The sequence below is a fragment of the Leptonotus elevatus genome, chromosome 6 (genome assembly GCF_054856555.1).
Source record: "Leptonotus elevatus isolate MCC_2025b chromosome 6, RoL_Lele_1.0, whole genome shotgun sequence".
NCBI lineage: Eukaryota > Metazoa > Chordata > Actinopteri > Syngnathiformes > Syngnathidae > Leptonotus > Leptonotus elevatus.
In genome coordinates this window covers 20,958,389-20,978,429 of record NC_141244.1, presented here as the reverse complement: position 1 = coordinate 20,978,429, position 20,041 = coordinate 20,958,389, and the positions used below count along the sequence as shown (strand labels likewise).

At 39.4% G+C, this 20,041-nt stretch overlaps 3 protein-coding genes across 5 annotated transcripts in view; 2 read left to right on the top strand and 1 right to left on the bottom strand.

Moving 5' to 3' along the window:
* The first annotated feature begins 699 nt into the window (after window positions 1–699).
* LOC147172682 (transcription factor HES-7.1-like) lies at window positions 700–2,024 on the top strand. Its single transcript, XM_086077476.1, has 3 exons — window positions 700–817; window positions 909–995; window positions 1,674–2,024. Exons 1-3 carry the CDS (start codon window positions 734–736, stop codon window positions 2,022–2,024), a joined length of 522 nt encoding a protein of 173 aa, XP_085933602.1. The 5' UTR covers window positions 700–733.
* Window positions 2,025–4,323: 2,299 nt separating this feature from the next.
* On the bottom strand, window positions 4,324–6,477 carry rpp25l (ribonuclease P/MRP 25 subunit-like). The gene is made up of 2 exons (XM_086078822.1): window positions 6,389–6,477; window positions 4,324–5,259 (listed from the first exon to the last, which is right to left on the bottom strand). The coding sequence occupies exon 2, from the start codon at window positions 5,257–5,259 to the stop codon at window positions 4,654–4,656; it is 606 nt and encodes a 201-aa protein (XP_085934948.1). The 5' UTR covers window positions 6,389–6,477; the 3' UTR covers window positions 4,324–4,653.
* Window positions 6,478–6,566: 89 nt separating this feature from the next.
* The window catches only part of col6a4a (collagen, type VI, alpha 4a), a 36,085-nt gene continuing 22,610 nt past the window's right edge, over window positions 6,567–20,041 (top strand). Inside the window, exons 1-5 of one of the 3 annotated variants that reach the window (XM_086077830.1) lie at window positions 6,567–6,590; window positions 7,181–7,256; window positions 7,385–7,537; window positions 16,890–16,980; window positions 19,357–19,962. In XM_086077830.1, the coding sequence (XP_085933956.1) occupies window positions 16,905–16,980; window positions 19,357–19,962 (682 nt within the window). In that variant the 5' untranslated portion in view covers window positions 6,567–6,590; window positions 7,181–7,256; window positions 7,385–7,537; window positions 16,890–16,904. The remainder of the gene's footprint in view (window positions 6,591–7,180; window positions 7,257–7,384; window positions 7,538–16,889; window positions 16,981–19,356; window positions 19,963–20,041) is intronic. The other 2 variants (XM_086077831.1, XM_086077832.1) reach the window with 2 other exon arrangements.

Sequence of the window (20,041 nt, the reverse complement as noted above, 5' to 3'; positions counted from 1 at the left end):
CGTTTTATTTACGCACAGCTTTTGGTTGTGATAATTCATTCGAGGAAAATTCACGAACCCAATGCGAAAGACAACTTTCTTGCTTATTAGTACACGCTTGAAATAAAAATACACAATGCAGCCGAGAGTCATTACAATGTCGTTTATGGTTGAATTGTGTGAACTTTACTAACTTTTACGCACAGCTTCAGTTGTGGCGCTCTTCCTCTTGGAGGTGTTTGGGACGCTGTTTTAGCCGGATGCTTGACACCAACAACCCCCCCCCCCCTCCTCCTCCTCTTTTTGCCCTCACATATGGTAATATAACACGAGCTGCTCACACCTCTCGGGGGGCGCGTGTCGTGTGAGGGGGAGGAGGGGCTGTGCAGGGGGGGGGGGGGGCTGGGAATACGTCCACGTGCCCGTGGATTAGCGTAGTGTCCTGTTGCATACAACAAAAAAGTGCTAAACAATCCATGAGTGATTAAAGACGACTATTAAAAGATGGAGGGCAGTGCAAACTTGAAGGCTAATCATTCGGATAAGAATGTTTATTCAAACAAAAATATTTTACAAAATGAAAAAAAAAAAACGCGATGGGAAATAAATTGTGTATAATGTTACAAGAACTCAAACAAGAAAAAATGACTGTACTAGCTATTGTTAGATGAATATGACACACAATTCGATCATTTCAAAGATGAGTGTGAGGGTGAGTGGGTGGAGCTTGTGGTGAGTTTTTATAGGTTTAGTGATGAGGCCTGAGGGGCCACATTCAACTTTCACTGCAGTCATGAAGAAAGCTCAGCATTGCCAGCATGAAAACACAGACAGGAAGGTATGTGGATTATCATTATCATTGGAGCGCTGAGATATGGAATCATATTAATTTTAATCATGAACATGTTGATACTGTTTGTATTCCACAGAGCTTAAAACCTCTGGTGGAAAGACGACGGCGAGAAAGAATAAACCGAAGCTTGGAGAACCTCAAAACTCTTTTGCTTACACCACAAGTAAATATAATGCTATTATGCTATTTTTGTACTAACTGAAGTTAATATGTAGGTTACTTGAAAATTAAAGATGAAAAATGTGATGATGATTAGCATTAGGATTAAATGTTTGGGGCTTTTTTTAAACAGCCATTCTGAGTAACTTTAATTGTTGGTACAGATCTGCATTCTTTATTTTTCCCCGTCAAGTTGCATTTTTTAAATTAGATTTTGGGGGGCTTTTTTTTCATATTGATTTTTCTTTTTATATGGTCGTGGGTTGGCCATATTTCTTCTAAGGACTTCAAGTGATTATTTTCTTCTTTTGCTGTGGAACAGTGATTCGCAATTGTGGTACACGGGCTCCCTCTAGTGGCATGCACATTTTTATTTAGATTTTTTTGTAACCGCGTAACGTTACACTAGCTTCAACTGTTAGTTGTTGTGTTTTTTTTTATTATATCCAGTACAGCACACTTCCTAAATACATTTCAGTAGTATTTAAATAATAATAAAAATACATTTGAATGTAATATTTTATAAATGTTGGTCATTATACCTGGATAGTAAAATCTGGCCCGTCAAAATGAAAAGTAACTTCCATTTACCCTATCAAAAGTGAAGTTTAAAGTGTGCTTCAATGCGTGCGTGCATGTGCATCTAAAAACCGCGTGTGCTGCTGCCTGGTGTGTTTGACAGTTAGTTGGTGGACGCAGGTTGGAGAAAGCAGAAATCCTGGAGCATACAGTCTCCTTCTTACAGCAACACACCAACAAAGACCACAAGAAGGAGATGCTGCACTCCTACCAACATGGCTTCTCCTCCTGCCTGCAGAGGGCTGCCCACTTCTTGCGATCTGAGGGCAAAGGTGTGACCATCGCTGATTCCTCATCCCCTTCTTCATCTTCTTTGTGGCCCTCTGGCTCCCCTCTGGCTCTTGGGGGTCCCTCAGGGAGCGTTCTTGGGGGTCCCTCAGGGAGCGTTGTTGGCAACACGACGAACCAAAAGAGAACCAGCACGGCAGGGACAGTATGGAGACCCTGGTCCTGATCGCCAACACGAGGGGACAATGTCACTGCAATAGAATGTACAACTTAGGTGTATATACGGCCATTTTATAAAGGACCAGGATCCATTGCGACAATGTTTATACAACGCATGTTTGCACCCTTAATTTATTTAAATGTCATGTGTGTAAATAAACCAAATGGGAAAATATTCACATCAGTTCTCATGTTCTCATTTCATTGTTTAATAACATTTTTTAAATGCTGGCAATGAAATCAAGACTGGAAATGATTTCTGGTGGCCAACACTTTTCAAATTTCGTCTAATAAAATATAATTTAAACAACATTTATTAACTACTAGCCTACAAAAAGATGGCTAAAAATAGCCTACATTTTCGTGTAGCCTACTGTATGTAACAAAATGGTGACACGTGCCAAACGCAAGGAGTATCACGTGATATCTATATATTTTTTTAATTAAGGCTGGTTTATTAACTGCTATAAAATAATTACTCAGTCACACAATATCACTCATCACAAGTTTCCAAATTTGTGTAATAAAGTAAAAAAAAAGAAGAAGTAATTAAATAATATAAAGATGTAGTGGTTACAAAATAGCGGCAGCATCAATCAAAAGAAGTGTGCGAAATACTGTAATGTGAAAAGGTTCTCTTTACACGTTCGTGTCGTCCTTGTTTGCACTTCAAACCACGGGCACGCGTGCATGTGTGAATATGGGAAACACCCCCTGCCACTCACACATGTAAATAAAATTTAACAGCTCGTAAACACGTCGTGCATGCATGGCTGGATTCTACCAGTCAATAAAAAATATACCCCCCGAGCAGACAAACAGCGTTGATAAAACATCACGAATGTACGTGTTAAAATCCTTTTACTAACTTCGATATAAATAAATATTTAACCAAACAAAATGCAAAATTTTCGTATTGTTTTGGAATTCATACGGTATTATGACTTTGTTTTGGTAATATAAATATCCTAACTGTGACCAATTGACAATAGCTTACATTTATTTTATCCCTGACTTAATTGCACAGGCTTCTTTACCATTTTTCCTTACATGGTACCTTCATATGACTAATTATGAATTATTACTATTTATCAATTACTGTGAATTGTACCTTAATAAACGTTTGAAACAGAGTCATTTTTTTAACTGGTTAAATGCAAATGTATTGTACTAAAAAGTTAAATACACACTAAATTGTGCTCAACAAATGTACGGTACAGTATTGTATTATTATTAAGTTGATGCCACTGTAACATTCCAGTTACAGGACAGTGCGCATTTAATTCATTAATGATTTCACTTACCACTAGAGGGAGCTCGCGTACCAGTAGTGGTGCTTCAAGAAATGGAACCCTCCTTACAACCAAATGGTTGGAGCGCTTAATGCTTCATCTCATCTGGATATTAGTGAAATACATAACGCATGAGTCACATGACACTAAAGTAATTTGAAGCGTCATTTGGCATCCATTTTTATTTTGTATTAATTTTTTGTTGCATTTTTTCCTGGAAATTAATTCTGTAAGTGGTTGTGGGGTCACAGTGATGAGTATGCACCGCAAACAAAAAGTTGGATTTTGGCATTTGTGGGGAAATTTCAGTATCAACCTAAAATGCACTGTAACCATTAAAAGGTGAACCACCCCCAACTTTTGTTTCAGTACATTTTAGACAACTCACTGTGGCCAACACATTTTATGGTTCAATTTGAATTGTCCTCCAGGCTGATTCATGCTGTTCCAATTTATTTATTTTAGAAATACATCTGTGTGGCCCACTAACAAATGATTCACGGACATGACATAAGCAGTCATTGGCCAATTTCAGTCCCATGGACAAAAAAAAGTCCAAAATTGAAGATCACAGCTGTGGTGATGAAGCACATCCGCCAAGACTTGGCCCTGGTAGTGTTGTGGGAAAGAAAAAAAAAGATTAAACAAATATTTGTAAAATGATCACGCAGAGATACTGTACTTTAATTGATATAAATTTTATATAATTTTGAAAAAACAGAAAAAGGTCCGCCAAACATTTGAGTTTCCCCTTTTTGCATTCACACACACACACACACACATAAATTACTAGTAGTCCTCTTGAATCATTATACTAGAATTTTATGCATGAAAGGGTTAAATTGAACATTTGAGAAAACTGAATGTATATGTGTGTATCGTGATAAAGCCTAAAAATATAGACAGTGGGTTTAGCCCATACCGTGCAGCCCTAGTAATAACATAAAATACAATGTAAACAAATACTGTATGGCAAAAACACCTGCACAAAAAAAAAAAACTGAAAATGCATAATGGTGTCTTAGTATTCTATTTTTATTCTTGTTGACACAAAACGAGTTGCACCAAAATTTTGTCTTATAAAGACAAAAGGCTCTCAGCTGATGGTGGCAGGATTTTGGGAAGCTCAGTGCTGCCATCTAGGGTTGGAGTGAGTGAAGCTCACTACAGTAAAAGCAAAAAAAAAAAAAATGAGCCAAAGTTTCATAACTTGAAAAACTCTTAGGTTGGCGCACTTGCAAGTCAAGGCAACAAATTCCTCATCTTGACTTCCTATGGAAAATTTCCACCACTTTGTAATCCTATTCCGAGCACCGTCAAACCGTTGTTACTTTTTTTTTATCATCAGAGTGCTTTCGAATCCCGAAAACGTCCTCGGCCCCTTCCTCTGCCGCCCCCGCCTCCGCCCCTCTTCCTCTTGTATGCCCCCACCTCCTCCTTTTCATTACGAGTCCACAGGTTGTCACAGCGCCCGGGTGCCTGATACCCAGGCAGGCTGCAGTCCAGAGGGTCCTTGGAGAGGAGGATCCAGATGACAGGCAGCTTCCTGCTGACGGTGAGAGTGTCCAGGCCGACGGCCGCTTCCAGGGGCTCCCACACGTCCGTCAGCGTGGCGCTGGCCAGCGAGGTCAGCTGATGCAGGCCTCGGACCCGTCGCTTAACCACCTCGGCGCACGTGATGGCTTTCGACGCGCCCTTGCCGCTCGCCGTGAACACAAGCTGGCGACAGAGGGGGCGGCTGGGTGGGCCGGCCGGACCCTCGTCGACCTCGCCGTCTCCTTCTCCGTCTTTGTCCGCCTGGGGCTTTGCCTCCATGCGGCTCAGGGCGTAACGAAGCAGGTTGCGGATCTTGCTGCCGTCTTTGACGCGCACTTCCGGCGTGTCGGGGACGAGGCTGAACGGACACACGGACGGCTGCTCCATGCTGCGAACCTTACTGTAGTTCTCCATCTGCAAACACACATAATGCATAATATTAGCTTCAATAATTTGTTGCTAGATACTAAAATTCAGTTAAGTTCTTATTTAATATAACAATGAGGTCACCTGTTTTCTGGGTTTGGTCAATTAACTCAGTCACTGCCATTGACAGCTATTAGTTTAACATTTTTTTCCATTTTGTTAACAAAAGTATGAAAGCCTAGAATTTTTTTGGTACATTTAGAACAGATATAATTTTTTTGATTAATCGTGAATTAACTAGTGACGTCTATTTATTTTTTTAATAATGTTTTTTTTTTTAAAGAAAAGATTAGTAAAAATTAGGGGCGTCATGCAATTATAATTTTTAATCGTAATTAATCGCATGACTGCACTAGTTAACTCACAAATTTTATATCAGTTCTAGGTATTCATACTCTTAACAAAAGTGGGAAAAATGTTAAACTAATAGAAATAGTTCAAATGAATTTTTGACGTCTAGCCGTCAATGGCAATGAATGAGTTAATTTCAGAATCGATTAAGTGTCTATTAATTTTGACACCTGCAATTTCTTTCACTTTGTTCTACAAGTTACATTAAAATATATTGTGTTAAGCTTGTTGCAATTACAATATTATGGTAACGTGAAGTTACACATAGCATCATTGAGTTTTTGATTGTTGTCACGTGACCAACTTCCTCACCTAAAATAAGCACTTTTCATCATGTTTGAACTTGCATCACTTGTTTATTCAAATGTCTGAACGCCGAATGGAAGCGAGTCGCTGGTGCTAGAAATTGTTTGGATTTAGTCGCATCGTGAAGAAAATGTCACATTTAACGGCGAAGGTGATAAAAGTGTGACACGTTTGCAAAGGACATCGTCGCTAGCAGGTAAGGTGAAGTGTCCACTACTTTATGCGGCTATAACGTAGCAAACGTTGACAAACCAACTCGAATTATTTTTATTTAGCCGATTAGCTAGCTAATAATCGAATTGATTATTTACTTTGCAAACTAACCAAAGTGCGTGGCTAGGCTAATGTTAGCACAAGGCGTCACTTTCTAATTCATTTGGGTGTGAAAGCAACATCACGCTTCCTCTAGCAAACGAGATACACTTTGCGTGCACGCGCTGGATGTGAAACGTTGACTTACTTTGAATCCTATTTTCGTTTTCTTTCTTTTCGATCTCTTCCCTTCACATGTTTGGTGTGCTTCTCACGCTGCCGTAAAGCACAGACGAGTGTCGCAAACGGCTTCTCTTCGCCAGAGCGTTTGGAGGGGGCGTGGCTCCGTGCATGGGAGAGAACGAATGAATGAATGATGGTGGTGATGAAAGGGCGCAAAGTAGTGACTGGTACGTGTTGTTTCTGCGATTCATATTTATGTAGACAAGACGAATGAGTCAACTTTCGACTGTTTCCTCTTCCAGAGCAATTTCTTTCCATCTAGTCAGTATTTAGGCCATTAGTCGCCATCAGAGAGAGACATAAGAGGCTCTGTTTCGCCATCTCCATTGTCTTTCAAAGATGAACTAGATTAACCACTTTGATTTATAAACATGACATTCGGTAGAACTGTCTATCCTTCCAAAAAAAGTCTTGACAACAGGATGTATGTATTAAAACATCTCAAGCACCCATGCGTTAAACTAAACAGGAAGGCGGCCATTTTAGTTTGGACAACCTTAATAGTATCCGATGAAATGTTTGAAAAAATCAACCGCGGACACTAGTTTCACAGATGGACGTGAAATTGAAAACACGTCGATCATAACAGGGTGCACAAAAAAGTCTAATAGGAAGTCGGCCATTTTGGTTTGAAGCAGCCCCTTTTGGCAAATTCCTGCAGTGTTGTTGTCCCATAGAAAGTTTTCAAAATTAATTCGCCGACTATATAGTATCACCTATGAACATGAAATTGGGTTTGACATATCTATCATTACAGGACGCACAAAAAGGTCTTAAGGACTCATGCCTGAAATTGAACAGGAAGCCATTTTCAGCTGAATCAGCCGTTTGGGGTGAATTGAAATGAATTTGATGAACTTGATTGAAATGAATTTGATGAACTTGATTGCAAGGCTTTGTTCAAATAATCCTCAATCGGAAGCTGCCCTGTGAAAATACTTTTTTTTCCTTCCTTTTTCAGCAGTTAATGTGCGTGTTAACACACTCTCATGTATGTGAAGGAGGAGGTGGTCTTTGAGGGGCGTGTCCAACAGGACACAGGCTGCACCTCCCTACAAGGCCGTGGCAACGCAGCATTTGGCGTGCAGTGGACGTCCGAGCTGAGCTGTGACTTGTAAGTGTCGCTCTTTTTCTCTTTTGTGTGTGCAGGACTTCAATGTCGTGTGTGTGTGTGTGTGCGTGCGTGTGTTGGAGTTGACAATGATGATGATGATGATGATGACCATAATGATGAGGATGAAGGTCATAGTTGAACTGAATGTAATGAAAAAAGCATGTCAGGTGCTTCACATGTGTGCATGTTCAGTGTTGATTCATTTCATGATTGTGATCAAACAAATGTATTAAGTTTACTTATAAACATTCAAGATAAAAAAAAAAATTATGGATAACATCCGTGCTAGCGCACACATTGATGGATAGAATGTTTGTAAGGAAACATTCTTTCATCACAACCACTTGAAAATGTGGTTTATGTATAAATATGAAAATGAACATCCTTTTTGATGGCAAAAGCAGATTAAGTGCAACCAGAAAAAAAAAAAAAGTGGAACCAGACACATGTGTGAGGGGGTTCTGGCATTGTGCCCCGCCCCACAGACCCCCACACGTCTGTAAGTGTTTGCAAGCTGGACTTTTTTATCACCATGTTTGGCATCTTCATTTGCTGCATTCTTTTTTTTTGTGACTATAAACATAAACATTTCAAATGTCTTTTAATTGAATTCTTTGTAACAATTCATTTTTAATTGCACTTTGTATTTTGTAGAAGACTTTAAACAATCATGACGCAACAGCATCAGAAATGAACCAAACTCTCAAAAATAAAACAATGAGCTATTAAACATGCAACTGATCTATTGCCAACATTTATGCCAAATGCGCTTCCATAGTTTGAGGCAGCAAGCGGCTGTAGTAAATTCCTGTTTTTGCAGCTCATATGTTTTCACTTGTACATGTTCAAGTTTATATACACAATGTGAACATGTTTCACTTTTATATACATTACGTCAGGATGTGCGGCCTGGGGGCTACATTAATCTGGCCCGCTGAACGTTTACATAATCAAGAGGCCACGGATAATTGTTGCATTATTGTATCGCTTTTTCCCACCCTATCTGTTAATTAAATATATTTCTTTTTTTCTTAATAATTTAACTCATTCACTGCCATTGACGGTTATGGACGTCAAAAATAAATTTATATCTGTTCTAAATGTACAGTAATTGTTTTTCTAGGTTTTCATAATCTCGTTAACAAGAGTGGAAAAAATGTTAAATAGAAATAGTTCAAATGAAATTTTGACGTCTATTGCCGTCAATGGCAGTGAATGAGTTAATAATTGTAATATCCATGCAATTTATTTATTTATTGTAATGGGGACCCCTTCCTATTTTGATTTTTTTACGGAATGTGAGGGGCCCTCTTTGGCCCCGGCTTTGCATGCCACTGTAGAAGAGTGTGAGGCGGCGCCAACCACTAATCAAGAGTGGATGAATTAAAAAAGTGTGAACTTTTGATTCTGGCTGATAAAATGAACAAAAAAACACAGCATAGCATTGCAGTCAGTGGGGAGTTGATCAACTTTCCCTCACGTCAAGTGGAAAAAAGGTACAAAATGATTTCTACAAAAGCGTTTTGTTTCACCGCACTGTAGGCAGCAGGAGTGAATTATGTGTTCTGTATGAGTTATTCCAAAAATAATGAGATGTTTTTCTCTTACCTCTCCACACTGGTGGCCATGACGCATTATGACGAAGCATTGACAATCATTCAAATCAGCTTTTTTGACTTTATTTCCTCTCGCTCTTTCAATGGAGACAGACGGGGGAGTTTGCATTTTCTGAAAAAATAAAAAGATCAGCTAAGCCCATAATTAGTACAGTGTATGCTTAGAATACATGATGATGTATAAGTGCCGTTTGTTCATGAGGGTGTGGTCATTTGCGGCGGGCCGTGGCGTTCAGAGGTCATGCGACGCGATGAAGAAACTAGATGGGGAAGTTTCTGTGTCGACCAATCGAAAGTTTAGAATAAGATCGGTCCAGGAAGTGGGCCCCGCCCCTTAAGAGTGTTTGAAATTTACATGCAGATTAAGTTTGGGAAAAATCCCTGGGCAGTGTGTGTCAAGGTCATTTTAGTTCACGAAAATGAAACAGAAATAACCAAAGCTGGAATAATAAATAAATCCCCAAACTATGGTAAACAAATATTTGTATGGAAGTGCCTCCCGTACAACAGGGGGCGACATCACTTACTATAAGAATAAAGAAAAGTGTCAATTAATAATTAATTAATATTAATATTATTATTAATAATGATAATAATAATAATAATAATAGTTGTTTTTATTAAATGTAAATGCTCAGGGAACTTCTTCGGTCGGCAAGGGAAGTAGAAGAAGAACAAGACGTACCCACACGACAACACAACATCACTTTAAGTGTTTTTTTTTTTTTAATGGTGACCAGACGAAACTCTTCAAACACAAAAACTCAGACACACACACACACACCACATGTTTTGTGTCCAATGTAAATAGACCACACACGCAAACGCGAGCACACACACACACACACACACAAGACTTTCTACTTGATAACGCGATAGCTCTCTTTTCCATTTAATGTGTCATACCCAACAACAGCTGAGCTCCGAAACATAGAATCACTAACACATTTCAAATCCATTTTCAAAACTCATCTGTTTAGACAAGTCTACTCACTCTGTCCATAACTGCATCGTTCTTTATTTTTTATTTTATTCTGTTTTATCTTATTATATGTTGTTCTTAACATTGTATTTGTTTGTTTTTAACTGTTGTTGTAAGGTGACCTTAAGTGTCCAGAAAGGCGCCTATAAATAAAACGTATTATTATTATTGTTGTTATTATTATTATTATTATTACCATTATTAACAGAAAAATTATTTTCATGAATTCCACCAATTCATGACACATGAATACGGAAATGTTAAACCTTCTCATCAATATGGATCAATTAATATTTTACATAATATTGTACATTAAAAAGCAATATTAATTTTGTGTCAAATATTTATTACATTTATTGTAATTACATACAATAACAAATATTAATTAATTAAACAATTGCACACATACATGAAAAATATTTATGTTTATTAAATGGTTTATTTACTATAAGCAATACAATAAACTATTATAATAAACACGTATTTTATTATTTTTTGTTTTATTATTAAATAATTTGTTATTTAATTATGCTATTTAAACATTTAAATGAACGAATAATTAATTAATTAAAAGTCTTTTGTTCTACATAATGAAAGAGCTGGCTCATTTGTCTGTTTAAAAAATGAAATGCGGCCCTTGAGCAGGAAACTTTACCTATCCCTGCTATCTTTTGTCAGTTGACTCATTTGGCTGTCATGTTTTAGTCAACTCTTTGGGCTCCAATGTGGTTGTTGATTCTCAAATATGATTTATTTTTACATTATTATTATTATTTTTATGATTTTATAAGGAGTGGGAAGTCAAATATTGACTACAGTGTTCTTATGCTCGCTCACAAAAAGCGAAAATATACGAGTAATGGAGGCCCCCGCAAAAAGGTCTATAACTCCCAATAGCTGCCACACGATGGCGACAAAGATCAACTTTTATATAAGACAAGGAGATGGCTTGACTAAATGAAACTCCTCCTCTCACTTTAGCATAGTTCCTTTGCATCATTTTCTTCTTTGTCAATGTAGTTATTGTTACATTTTTAATACACAATACATCGGCTATCGCTATTCTCCATGATTTCTGATTTCAAACTCAGTTTGTTGTTACGATACATATGACACCCAAATAGCAGGTCAATTAAACATACAATGAGGCGATTATACATTTATAAGATTCTAACACACACGGCCCTCTTGCGGGAAAATCAGAACTTCAATGTGGCCCACGGCAAAAAAATGAGTTCGTTACCCTCCTCTTGGCTCTCATGTCGCAGTTGACACTGCAAGTTCTCAAAACAGAACGATAATGTTACATAAATATTTTTTTCTCGAAAAAGTAGAAATATTTGTGAGGTTGGCGTCCACTCACAGTGGGCGGGGCGTGTTGATGTTGTTTTTTGAGGTGTCGTTGGCGAAATCCCGGCCGCCGCCGTCTCAGCTCAACATTCCGTCTGGCTTCCTGCGCTCTAGAAACCCAAGAAGAGGAATTTCCTGGAGATGTTCTATCGAGAAGGTCCTGAAGGCCCGAGCAGGAATGTGGCCGTTGTTGGCGTTGACCAAATAAGGCAAAGCAGGCCGAGCGGGAAGAAACGTGCGTGGACACGTCCCCGATAACCGACCAACCAACATTCCCGTCAGCAAAAATTAGTCATGTCCACAGTGATTTACATTTCACTCCATCTAACTCACCAGTCAGGGAATAAAGACAAAAAAAAAAAGTCTTACAGAGACAAAGCACAATAATTTATAAATTGACTTGATTAATATTATTACATACAGTAGCAGTGGTGGTCAAACTTATACATACTACATAATGATTATTTTAAAAAGTAATGCACATAAAAGTTAAATAAAAAATGATACCTAAATACAAGTTTAAAATAAATTATTTCTTCATTTCTTAATTATTCCTTATTTCTTAATACTAAAAAGTTAAATACAACTGAACTGTACTTAGACAGAGATTCTTTTGTGTAGCACTGATACATAACCGTATTTTACAAAACTGAGTATAAATATCACATTTTGTGAAAATATTTTAATCAATATTTTCACGAGACAATGCTGAAGAAATGATTCCTGAAGTATTCCGTGTACAACGTGTTGCAACTGTGTAAATTTGTAGAAATACACAGCCATTAATATCTAAACCACTTGCAACAAAAGTGAGTACACCCCTTAGTGAAAATGATTATTTTTCAGCACTACCTTTAACCGTTTATTAACAATACAGTACTGTAATAATAATAATAATAATAATAATATGGCCATTTCCAGCCACAGGAGGCTTTCGGGCAGTCAAATATGTTCACTCTAAAAAGAGAATTGAACCAATTTAAGATTAAATTGAGAATTATTGACCAATTTAATAAAATTGTATCAAGTGGTAACACAAGAATTAAATTAATCCAAAGTGAAGATAGTAAATGTAATCAACTCATATTTAATTAAACATAATATATTCACTTTGGATTAACTTAATTAATTATATCATATTTAATTAAATTTAATACATTCACTTTGCTGCGATTGGCTGGCAACCAGAGGCCCAAATAGGCTCCAGCACCCCTGACGCCCTTGTGAGGAATAAGCGGTTAAGAAAGTGGATGAATAGATGGACATTCACTTAATTAATTAATCACTTTGGATTAACTTAATTTAATCATGTGTACCACTTGAAGCAATTTTATGAAGTTGGTCAACAAAAGTTCTTAATTAAACCCATGGGCGGTATTTTATTTTGAAATGGCTTGGTCAGAACCATCAAAAAGCCCAAAATGGGTCACAATACCGCCTAGGGGTATTGGTTCAACAATTCTATTTGTAGAGAGTGTGGTTATGTGCAGGTATAAAAAAATATATGTTGGACCACGCAAGTTTGCAACCGTAAATTTTTCTGGTCATAAAGTGGTATTTGATTGACAGTTTACCGTTAAGTGGGGCGTGTCATCTTAGAGTGAAGAAAGTGTGGTTTTTTTCACAATTTTGAAACCTCATTTTATATAGTTGGCAATTGTTTTTTGTTATTTATTATTCAAATTTGGCAGGGTTGTTAACAAGTCGGTGGTGTGTCAAATTTACATGTATTTAATGCCAATGTACAGTCTTCACAATAATCAAGTAGTCATAGTAATACTGTATAATTAATAACAATAGTCATAATAATAATGATGATGTAGTGACGGCGATCGAGTGGACTTTGAGTGGGCCAAGAAGAAGATTTATGATAGTACCGTATTTGTGGCCATGCTGAGTCGGGTCTGCCTTGCCACTATGTGCGTGAAGTTCAGTTGACTTCATAATCCATCCAAAGTCCACATGTATAAGAACCGGGCCCAGGCGCAGCAGGACTTTAGTGCGTGTCAGTAAATCACTTTTCCTTTACTGTAACGAGACAAAGAAAGAGAAAATGTGGCGCTCTCTGTCAAATGGGATTTGGAGGAAGTGGCCAAAGCCACATCTGTTCTCCAGATGGTACTACGACGTGGGCCCGGTTCGAGCTCGGTTCTGTGTCTCAGCGTCCTTGGAGGGTTTGAGCAGACAAGAGCAGCTGTGAGACTTTTCGTTTAAAAAAACAAAACAAAAAAAAACAAGTTGACATTTTGCAGGTTTCTGAATTCAAGTTAGCGACGGCGGCCCGAGTGCCAGCTGGCTCCAGCTGGCTCTGTTCTGCCGCCAGTACTGCTCCAAATGGACTCTACTTGAATGACTGTTTATTCTCCTAATGGCTTTCTAAGAACCAACACTAACACTTTACGTAATACGGTATCACCGCAACAGAAAACAAAGGCAAGCATATTCAAAGGAGCATTATCAAGAACCAGAAGAACAACAGGAACAAGAATTAAACAACTTAAGAGCAAGTAGGAACTGGAGCGGGAAAAAAAGGACAAGGAACAGCAACGAGAACAAGACTTGGAACAGGACCTGCAGCAGGTAGAGAGAAAGAACAAGCGCAAAAGAACAGGAACAGTAACAACAGCAAGCGCGAGAGCAAGAAAATGAGCTATAAGAACAAAAAAAAGGATTAAGAGAAGAGCAACAACAAAAAACAACCAGAATAGGAAAAGGAGCATGTAAACAAAAAAGCATGAACAAGAATAGGAACAGGAACAGGAGCAAGAGAGAGAACAAGAACAAAAGAACAGGAATGACAGCAAGAGATAGAGCTACAACAGGAAAAATAACCAGAACAAAAGAAAGAGAACAGGAACAGGACCGAGAACAAAAACAGGAATAAGAAAAAGAACAAAAGAACTGGAATAGACTAGCAAGAACAACAACAAAAGGAATAGGAACAAGAGCAACAAGTACAGGACTAAGAACAGAAGCAGCAACAATAACAAGTACAAAAGAAAATGAACAGGAATAGGACCAAAAATAGAACCACGAAACACAGGACTGAGAACGACAGGAACAATAACGAGGAGAAGTGAGTCTGCTGTTTTATTGCAGTGTCCTTTGACCCTTTGAGTCTGCCTTTCGTTTTCAGATGATGTCACTGACATCCAATCATGTGGCCCCCCCCCCCCCCCCCCCCCCCAGCCTTCGAGCGTTATAGCGCGTCCCTGAGCCAAAGAGGGGATCTGATCTCAGGACGTAAACAAAGTCACTCAAGTTGTCTCGCTGTGATTACCATCACATGCTTCACATTAGCCGGGCCCCTTTCCTTGGGGGAGGTCCGGCCGGCCTGGCAAGTGATTATACGCAGAGCTGAAACCTATATACACACCTTAATGTACACATCGCACTCTCACACACACACGTCACATCAGATTCACACACAAACACACATAAAACAGATCGCGATGGCATAAACACACACAATTCTCACACACTATTGTTTAATGCGTCTTTCATTTTTCCTCATCCTCACATTCCTGCAAAACAGACGGACCTGGCGGGTACACACGTGTTAGCCAGCCACACATACGCAGACACACACACACACGCACACACATTCCAGTACTGTTAAGCTGATTCATGAACATCTCAGTGCCATCTGTAACCTCTCAACTGTGATAAATACAACAAGCACCATTAACCTTTCAAAGGCTCACCACACTTTGTTTGGCATGCTAACAACATCCATCCGTCTGTAAAAGGGCATCAATTAATGCAGCTCATCGAGAATGTTTATTAGGAATTCTTGCTAACATTTGGCTCCAGATGTTGACAGAAGTTCTTCATATCCATCATTTGGCCTTCAAAGAGCTGCAGTCTATCTCCGTTGACTTTTGGGGACATCTTGGACTGGTCGCCAGCTAATGTCAGGACACATAAAGACAAACGCGCATTGACCACTAGGGCGCCGTGCTGCCAGTGGTCTTTTCTCAAATAATGTAATCAAGTTGACGTTTTTTTGTCCTGTTGACCTGGAACTCCATTTTCTTCCTGGTCTTCTTCTCACAACCGTCGTGCACATGACATTCCAAAGTGTTCTGCCGCCATTTGGCGCTTGATGTGGTCGGCGGCGCGGGTCTGCAGGAAACGCAGCCGTCGGTTTAAACACAAGCAGATGGGCCGAAATCTTCCATGTTCTTGTTCTGATAGCGGACAGCTGCTCACACTCAAATACAACAGGAAGAGACTTTGGGCTCCTTGCCAACACAAAAATTCATCATCAATTTTTCATCAATAACAACTAATGAATGAAATGAGAAGAGCATGCAAAATTCCTGAGATTCAAACCCAGAACCGCTAGACTGTGACCGTGTCACATCCTTATTAACTCATTCACTGCCATTGACGGCTATAGACGTCAAATATTCATTTGAACTATTTCTATTAGTTTAACATTTTTTTCCCACTTTTGTTAACGAGAGTATGAAAACCTAGAATTTTGTTTTGTACATTTAGAACAGGTATTAAATGTGTGATTAATCGTGAGTTAACTTGTGAAATCATGCAATTAATTACGATTATAAAATTTAATCGCCTGACACTCCTAATTTATTTATTTATTTATTTATTTTTACACTCCTAATTGTTAATAATCTTTTCTTTTCTTTTTTATCGCGTCAGGCGATTAATTTTTTCAAATTGTAATTAATCGCATGACTTCAATAGTTAACCCACGATTAATCATAAATTGTATATCTGTTCTAAATGTACAATAAAAAAAAATCTAGGTTTTCATACTCTTGTTAACAAAAGTGTAAAAAAATGTTAAACTAACAGAAATAGTTCAAATGCATATTTGACGTCAATAGTCGTCAATGGCAGTGAATGAGTTAAAGTGACGGGTGAGCTGGAGCCAATCCCAGCGGATTCTGGCCAAAAGTCAGGGTTCACTCTAAAAAGAGAATTGTTGAACCAACTTTAAAAAATCGCTTGATTGAATTAAGTTAGTCCAAAGTGAATATATTAAGTTTAAGTGATTATGAGTCCATTAAAATTAATATATTCACTTTGGACTAACTTAACTCAATCGTGTTTTTTTTTTAATTGAATTTGTAATCTTGAATTGGTTAAACAATTCTCTTTTTAGAGTGTACAGACTGGACTGGTCACCAGCCAATGTCAGGAGGACACAAAGACAATCATATTCTTGCCGGGGCAAGTCGAGTTGACCATATTTGGCAGCCCACGCTGCGCCTCATGTGATGTTCTGGCGACAGAAAATAGACTCGACTTTAGACCAGGTGAAACCAGGTCTAAGTTGTGGTGCAGGTGGTGTAACGCGGTATTGCTCATCACCCTTTGTGCTTGTTTATTATCAATGATGACAACATGGCTGCTTCCCGCCTTCTCGTTGCAGGAGAAAGAAATCGTCATGGCGAGGGGGCGGAGTCTTCTCCTCATTCTCATGGTGGCCGTCTGTTTCCGTGGCAACGCTGCACAGAGGACAGGTGGGTGTCATTAATGGAGTATGACCTCACTGCATTGCATTCCAGCACATATAGAATATTCTCTCTCTCTCTCTCTCTCTTAAAAACTCACACATACTGCACACAGGAGCACACTAAAAAGCACATCTGGCAGGTTACTCGTGCTCACAAGGACATCACCTGTACTAACATCACAATCTGTGTGTGTGTGTGTGTGTGTGTGTGTGTGTGTATTGTGCTCATTCACGCGCTCCACATGCTTCACGCCCACCATTAGCGTCCCGGTCATCTTTGCTCAATGATTTAAAAATTGAACGATGTTGCCGTGACGATAATCTGATCATGTATTCTTGATTTTGGAGTCAAACAAAAAAATATATATTCTCAAAGCCTTTCAGTGCGGTGTCATCTTCTTTGCTGGTTTTGAATTGGTTGTTTCCTGCTGGTCTGCCCCAAGTGGACAAATGTGTTATTTCAGGTTTGCAGTTATAGATTCTGATTTTGTGAAAGCTAATCTGGACCTACTGACCGGGCACGTCCAAAATTGTGTCTGTCAAATGATAAAAATAAAAATAAATTTCTACCCGAACTCGCAAATACTTGTAGAGGTAGATGCGAATGAAATTGATCAAACCTGAGACCGACTGTAGTAGCTCATTTGAAATACCGCGTCCGAAAGGCAAACACACCGCTGTGTGTAACCGTGACTGCGGTTATTGTAGCGAGGACGAGGCGGAAGCAAAATGAGAGGTGACGGATGGAACAAATCTTTTACCGCGTGTGAAAACATTTTTGAAATGCCAGAAACAAAACAAAAATGATCGAGATAAATGGTCTATTCAGCAGTCCAATGTTGGAAGCAGTCACAAGAAGGAGTCATGCTACCGTATATCACTTATGACAAAATTCCTTTCAGCTCTGCATTTCCTTGCATCTGGATCATTTCAATGTGCAATGACAGCTGGTGCTGGCCTCTCCCAGGGCATTTTTTTGTGTTTTTTGGGTGCTTTCCCAAGTTACTCAGTGTTACGCAGGATGTGCAGATTAAACTCTGGCCTAATAAAATCAAACCAAACAAGGCTTTTATGCAGTTACTGGCTTCCCAAAAATGATCAGAGCAATAGATTGCATTAATGTGCAACTCGATCCACCTGGGACGGACGGGGAGTATACTGCAATCGTAAACACACATTCTTTGACTGTCTATAGTGGTGGTGAAATATCCATGGTTCGTTTGCCTCTTCCATCAACACTTCCAGTTCCATCACTTCAATCTTGATTGGCTCGGTGTGCCTTAGAGTGAAATATATTGCCAATGTAAATCAGGGCCATTGCCTCAATGTTAAAACCTTCTTGGAGATGGTTTCAGGATGAGTAATGAGGTGTAAAAAAACCCGAAAAAAACCCCACTAAAAGTGTAAAAGAAAGTTCTCGATCCCAAGGTAACTGGACTATTCTTGGTTGTTGAAGAGAAAACTTTGAATTCACAAGGCTTCTGCAGTTCATGTGACCATCCCATGGGACCCTCCCACCACAGGCATAATTAGGGAAACTCCACAGCAAAGATTTAGAAGAGGTATGTGGATTCAAGGTGAAATGTCTTCAACAACCAAGAAAACTCCAGTTTCCTCCCTTCGACTTTCACGGATTACCGCGACTCGGATGACTGACAATCTTCACAAACGTCACGACTCCGTGTGGGTTTGAAAGCCACGCAGCTTGGATGTTCTTCACGCTTTTGCACTGCCGGTCACTTCAGATTTGACTTTTTCTTGGAAAGTCATTTGAACATTTATTTCATTTCCTTGTTATCCATCTTAACTCATTCACTGCCATTGACGGTTATAGACGTCAAAAATGTATTTGAACTATTTCTATTAGTTAATTTTTTTTTTCCACTTTTGTTAACAAGTGTATGAAAACCTAGAATTGTTTTATTGTACATTTAGAACAGATATAAAATGTGTGATTAATCGTGAGTTAACTTGTAAAGTCATGCAATTAATTACGATTAAAAAATGTAATCGCCCGACGCTCCTAATTTTTAATTGTAATTAATCGCATGACTTCACTAGTTAACTCACGATTAATCACCAATTTTGTTCTAAATGTACAATAAAAAAAAAGAAGGTTTTCATACTCTTGTTAACAAAAGTGGAATAAATGTTAAACTAATAGAAATAGTTCAAATGAATTTTTTACGTCAATTGCCGTCAATGGCAGTGAATGAGTTAAAGGACGGGCCTTTGGATGGATAGTAAATCTATGAAATAAATGTTGAAACAGCTTGCCAGGGTTCTACATGTCACCCGCGCTAGCAAAGCACTTGTCTGACTTGGCACGCCGTTCTAAACTGCCGCTTCACCTCAGTGACCCGAACCCAACCCCCATTATCAGTGTGCACTCAAGAAGCCGTGGCCGACCTGGTCTTCATGGTGGACGGATCGTGGAGCATCGGCACAGAGAATTTTGAGCAGATCCGCCAGTTTTTGTCCACCCTGGTCCACGGCTTCGACGTGGGCCCCGACCGTATCCGCATGGCTCTGGTCCAGTACAGCACCACACCCAGAACCGAGTTCCTGCTCAACAGCTTCCAGAACAAGGCCGACATCCTCCAGTACATCAAAACGCTGCCCTACATGGGGGGCGGAACCCACACGGGTCAAGGCCTGGACTTCATGCTGAGTCAGCATTTTGTGGAAGAAGCCGGGAGCAGGGCGAACCAGAATGTGCCCCAGATCGCCGTGGTCATCACGGATGGAAAATCGCAAGACAACGTGGAGTCTCACGCCCTGGAGCTGAAGAGGAAAGGAATCGGCCTATACGCCATCGGGATTAAAGACGCGGACGAAGATCAACTGAGGGAGATCGCCAGCGAGCCGCACAGTCAGTACGTCTACAGCGTGTCCGACTTTGCCGCGCTCCAGGGAATTTCTCAGAGCATCGTCCAAACCTTGTGCTCGACTGTGGAGGTCAAACGACAACTTCTGCAGTTGTCTCAAGGTAACGTGCGTCACGCCGCGTAGCTCGCGGCGGCAATGAGAACCGTAAACACGGCGTTGACACAAACGTTGGGTGGTCT

Bases quoted from the DNA above. Each gene is read 5' to 3' on its own strand.
- rpp25l (XM_086078822.1), bottom strand. From the start codon at position 5,259: ATGGAGAACTACAGTAAGGTTCGCAGCATGGAGCAGCCGTCCGTGTGT.
- LOC147172682 (XM_086077476.1), top strand. From the start codon at position 734: ATGAGGCCTGAGGGGCCACATTCAACTTTCACTGCAGTCATGAAGAAA. The intron at 818-908 runs GTATGTGGATTA...TGTATTCCACAG, and splicing joins ATGAAAACACAGACAGGAAG to AGCTTAAAACCTCTGGTGGA. The intron at 996-1,673 runs GTAAATATAATG...TGTGTTTGACAG, and splicing joins CTCTTTTGCTTACACCACAA to TTAGTTGGTGGACGCAGGTT.